The sequence below is a fragment of the Habropoda laboriosa genome, unplaced genomic scaffold (assembly GCF_001263275.1).
Source record: "Habropoda laboriosa isolate 0110345459 unplaced genomic scaffold, ASM126327v1 scaffold207, whole genome shotgun sequence".
In the NCBI taxonomy this organism is placed as follows: domain Eukaryota; kingdom Metazoa; phylum Arthropoda; class Insecta; order Hymenoptera; family Apidae; genus Habropoda; species Habropoda laboriosa.
Genome location: NW_017100397.1, coordinates 1706738 through 1712219, shown reverse-complemented (window position 1 = coordinate 1712219; position 5482 = coordinate 1706738). Strand labels below are relative to the sequence as shown.

The 5482-nt window shown below is 36.8% G+C and overlaps 1 protein-coding gene across 1 annotated transcript; it reads right to left on the bottom strand.

Annotated features, from left to right (window-relative positions):
* Nucleotides 1–1872: 1872 nt before the first annotated feature.
* Nucleotides 1873–5482, bottom strand: LOC108575146 (cholinesterase). The gene is made up of 8 exons (XM_017937871.1): nt 5089–5482; nt 3795–4953; nt 3541–3731; nt 3283–3469; nt 3117–3222; nt 2855–3050; nt 2661–2776; nt 1873–2300 (listed from the first exon to the last, which is right to left on the bottom strand). Exons 1-8 carry the CDS (start codon nt 5350–5352, stop codon nt 1925–1927), a joined length of 2595 nt encoding a protein of 864 aa, XP_017793360.1. The 5' UTR covers nt 5353–5482; the 3' UTR covers nt 1873–1924.

The following is a 5482-nucleotide window of genomic DNA, read 5'->3' as shown; positions in this document are numbered from 1 at the left end:
GTTTTTTATCTTTCACTAAGAATTAAAAAACTTTTTATGGTCATGATATTTTGCAAATAAAATAATCGACATCTACTCTAACAACTGTGAATGTTGCTACGATTGAAGGCTTTTTTAGGGTATTTCAGGAGCTTGAATATTGTTTGTACAATGTACTTTAATTATGAAATCGTAACATAACGGTGTTTTTTTGACACTGTAATACTTATAATACATTATTTTTAATATAAATGCAACCCTATCAGTACTGATAACATTTCTTTTTAGTACGAAATAAAAATCTTATATGTTAAAAAAATACATCAAATTTCTCGCATGGTATAATAACATACATACATATCTCTATAATTAGGTACTATAAAATACTAGAATGAATGATAAACCTATGGTATCGAAATCGTGGCGATAATGAGATCGATTCGACGACTATGCGTGTTCTCAAGTAACACTATAAATATTAGGTGGTAAACTTAATTCCTGCCATTTCTTCGTCTCCGAAATTAATTTATTTCAAAAGGGAGGATGAACGAATCTTAATCGTAGTACTTTCCTCCATTTTCTCTTCTTTCCCATCTCTCCGGCAACAGGGCAATCCCACGACGGTAGAACGCGATGTCTTTCGAGGCGATCCATTCACCCACCCATTTTTGGACTTCTTCGTAATTGGAGAAGTGTGTGTCTGTAAGTGCGTGTTGCATCGACCGGAAGAGATGGTGATCCGATGGTGCAAAGTCTGGAGAGTAGGCTGGATGTGGGTGGACTTCAGATTTAAGCTCTAGAAGTGTCTGCTTCACGCTTTTGACAACATGCGGTTGAGCGAGAAGTCGCGATAGACACACAATTCAACGAGGCATTTTCTAATAACTCATGTGGTAGCCATCTCCCTTCCTTCTGAATTTTTTCCATGGCATGCAAGCGTTTTGAGACGGCCATTGGTGTATCATTTAACGCTTTCGACAATTCAAAAAGTGTTTGAGCTGGATTCTCATCGAGCAATTCTTGCATCTCAACGTCTTCAAATTTTTTCGGCTGTCTGGGACGTTCTTTGTCTCTCACGTCAAAAGCAGCGTTTCGAAAGCGTTCAAACCAAACTCTACATGTTCTTTCTGATGGAGTTTCATCACCATACACTTCGGATAATAAGCGATGTGTTTTAGCTGCGGTTTTCTTCAGGTGGAAATCGTTTGGAAAATCGCTTTGGCGTTAAAAAATCTAACCTGTGAGGACTGAATTACATTCAGTAATGTCTAAATAACAAAAGACATACGATTTCACCGTCAAAACTCGCCAACGTTGGAGGTGACACCCTTTGGTAGCGAACGGCAGAAATTAAGTTTACCACCTAATATATCCATAAGATAAATTATACTTATTTCTTTTATGGTAAAAACTGAACATAAAAGAACGTTTTAATTCTTCTAAGTGTACCATTATTAAATTTGTCCTGAAAGAAACTTCATTATGATATTATATTAATAGGTGTAATATATATATTACTATTGTGGCATATGTCATTTTCTTTAAAACATAAATCTCATATAACCTATAAAGTATAACATCCTTCTTTGTAAAATTAAAAATTCACATAAAAAAAAGGTAGTACAAAATAAGTGTATCCGTATGTACAGTGCTATACAACAATGATATTTTCATGGACGGACAAAATGTTTCACCATTTCTTAGAATATTAACTTCAGTCATTTATAAATGTTACCAGTTCTCTTACATAGAGATCATATTTTAATATCTGGAAATCTTTCCAATATAGTCATCATATTAAAACAATCGCGCGGGCGTATGTGTGTGGACACATATTATGTTTAACATTAACTATGTTTTTGATTGCAGAATCATCTGTAAGAGTTTAGCCGTTTGTTCAGTGATATAAATAAAGCGACTGCAGAAGTACTCAATGAAGAGAATATTATACAGCTGTTTGCGGGGTACCTTGTACTAAATGCGTCTTACTTTTACCTTTGGATAATGAAGTCTGACTCATCGCTTTGTTCAGTCTAGGTTGCCCGTTTGGTGAACTGGTAACGAATCCCTCCGACCTCATATCCTTCAACGAGATGTTCGAGTTGCTCCTTAGCGACGGAGTCGAGCTAAATTTTCGATTTTGCGCCAATCGTTCCTGAAGTTTCACTTCATTTTGTCGCGGTATCCTGGATCTAATGGGTGGTGTATCGCGGTACTCGTAAACGTTCTCCTTCGAGGATCGATTCATATTTTCCATTCCCTCCGAGGGTTCATCGTCTCGTACCATCAGGATATCTCCGCTATAGTAGTGGTCAGATTGTCTGGACATAACATAGAGAATATAGTAAAAAAATGTACAAAATGAAAGTTAGATGGAAAATTAATTTTGTAATAAGACCATCAAGGATTTTATAACCTTTTCACTACCATAGAACTTCATGCTGTGCAATTAAATATGTACATAGTGTGTGATTACCTGCATACAATCTGGCAACCTTTGTCTTGCTGCATGAATCACAAGCAAGAATAAGAGTATTAATACACAGAATAATTAATCATGTTAAATTCTACCTTGAATGTGCTCTTTTATTATACTTATAGTATCAGAACCATTACCCCCATGCACTACGGCATTAAACGATATAGTGATATCGGGTTTGGTTCTGTTTACCTTTTCTTACCTTTTGGCATTGCGCCAAAGCATACAGCACACCACAGAGAGCACAATTAACAGCAAACATACGGTGGACACTGACCAAAATGCAATTTGTAGGGGTTGCTTTGGCTCCCACCAATACTACAAAAGAATACAAAAAAAAAAAAAATTAATAAAATTCTGAATATATAAAAGAGAATATATATATAGCGTTCGTACTTCAGTAACTGGGGGATATGTAGGTACCAAACGACCAATAACTGTTGGTAAATACATAGACCAAAAGGCACTTTCAGTTTGTCTGTAGTTCAATAAAATTGAACTGTTGAAGGTAGTATTAATATTCAGGTAGCGTAACTGGCCAACTTTGGCAACATCAAAGTGCAATCCCAAGATTTGTGAAGGTGTGGGATTTCTAAAAAGAAAAAAGTTTTATTATTATATGGAAAAAATGAAAAATTAACGATAAAAATAAACGCACCCATATGTTGCAAAATTTGCGTATGCTTGCATAAAAAAACGACTCATATTACGATCGTTATCTGTCCACATATCTCGTTTTAAATTCCATTTTTGGGGGAAAAATTCTGGAAGAATTATATTTTGATAATTATGTGTTATCTTAGAAGAAAATTTTGTTTGCTCACCAACATCCATGAAGGGAGCACCTATTAACCAAAAAAGCTCGATATTGTGAGGAACTCTTCGCCATTGTGGCAAATTTAATGCTTCTACAGATGTGTTTAACACATATAGATATGTAGGCACGTCTTTCTCCACTAATAATTTGGTAATTTTGTCAAAAGGCGCCACGTAATGGAAATCAGATAAAAGCTAGAAATATAATATTACATAATCATAAAACTATAACGGTAAACTGCACATATAAAATATGTGAAACTTACATTAATATACTGGTCGCGAATATGCGTAATATTTTTAGGATCTGGCCAATATGTGTACATATATTTTATAGCTTCATAAACACCTTGAGGATTAAGAGTATAGTTATACTGAAGAACTAGTTCCCATATTTTTTGATCAAATAATTCTAAATCTATGATATATTGGTTTCTGGCTAATGTGGCATTGTTATCTGAAATATAAAAATAATTATTAAATTGTAAAAATAATAATAGAGTACATTCACGTTACATACATATAATGTATGCTGCTTCTTGAGTGGTTACTCCAGTCATGTATGCCAAATTATATTTAAACTTGTGATTCTTTATACTTTCTTCAGGTGTTTCCTCAAAGAAATGCCAGTCGGATGCTCTCCAGTCTTCATACCAATTGTCACTTGGTACTGTGTAATTAGTATCCAATACTGGAGCCCATGGAAACATTCCAATATGTGGTCTTAACTCAGAATTACCCAGTTCAAAAGAAGATCTAAAATCTTTCAAACACTGCACCAATTTCCAACTGCTTTCTATACTACAGCCCAATGTTTCTGCATATACTCTGGATGTATTCTGTGCTCTATATTTGTCTATTATAACTGCCCAATCTGCCAGTACAGAGCCTGATTGAGCTATCACTTTTGACACCATGTCCCTTGTTCTAGGTGCAAGCATTAATAATCCAGCACTTGCTGCACCAGCACCAGGTCCAAAAAGAGTTATTGCATCAGGATTACCATTGAAAGCTCTGATATTGTCATATACCCATCTCAGTGCCATAGCTTGATCCAGAATTCCATAGTTCCCAGGGCTGTTCTCATCTCCTGTACTTAGGAATCCCAGTGCACCCAATCGATAATTAATAGAGACAACTACTACATTGTAAAATGCAGCCATCATATGGCCTGGAAATAAATTACTAGCCCCATGAGTAAATTCTCCACCATGAATATAGAACATTACTGGATAAGGTTGAGCCACACCAGAACCAACATATGGAGTAAAAATATTCAAGTACAAGCAGTCTTCATCCACATCTCGGATTCCTTTAGTGGCACCAGTGTAAGAACTAGGTTGAGGACAGGCTGGTCCCCAATCAACAGCTTGCAACAGCTGCCAGCCTCTGTGAGGTCTGGGTGGTTTGAACCGTCCTTCCTTAATAGGTGGCATTGCATAAGGAATACCCAGGAACACATTAACATCCTTAGTAACTCTCTCAACTGGTAGATTCCAGGGTCTATGCCTTGCTTCTGGATCATCATACAGATAAACTTTAAATCCTTGCACTTGTCCATAAGCAGTAATGACATTCACATCTCTGTCTTGATTCTTAGAGTCTGGCCTCTCTCTACCTTGAAGATCTTCACGCCAACCACCTAGCACTCCTGGTAGAGGAAGTCTTGAAGTTGTATCCTTAAAAAGGACAATTCGTTTATTACAATCCTTGGTCAATTTTATTTATAATGATCAATAGAAAATATACCGGGTGTCACTGATTTTTAATTAAAATAATGTAATTCTTATGAAAAAATAGATACAAAATTTCACCTCGTAGAGGTACCTATCCTCCGGTACTTTCGTAGCTCCTCCATAAACAGGATCCAGGTAACTGGGACGATAGCCATACCGCCTATCTTTGTAAATATAAGTGTCGGTACGGTGATCAGGTCCGTTAGGAGGCACATACACTCCATCACGGCTGTAGTACCGACTACCCGGGGATATTTGTTCCTGACACAACACCATAATTATGAAGAGGCATATATAAAAACAGACGCGTCCAATCGACAGGTACAAACTATACGCGGCCATCTTGCCGCGTACGGATTGGTGTTTCACAATGGACGGGACAGGTGTGGTTTGTTGGTGTGTACACACGCGTAGCACTTCCCCGGACACGTAGTGAAGCGAAGAGAGCACCGCACCGTCTCTTCTAAGAAAC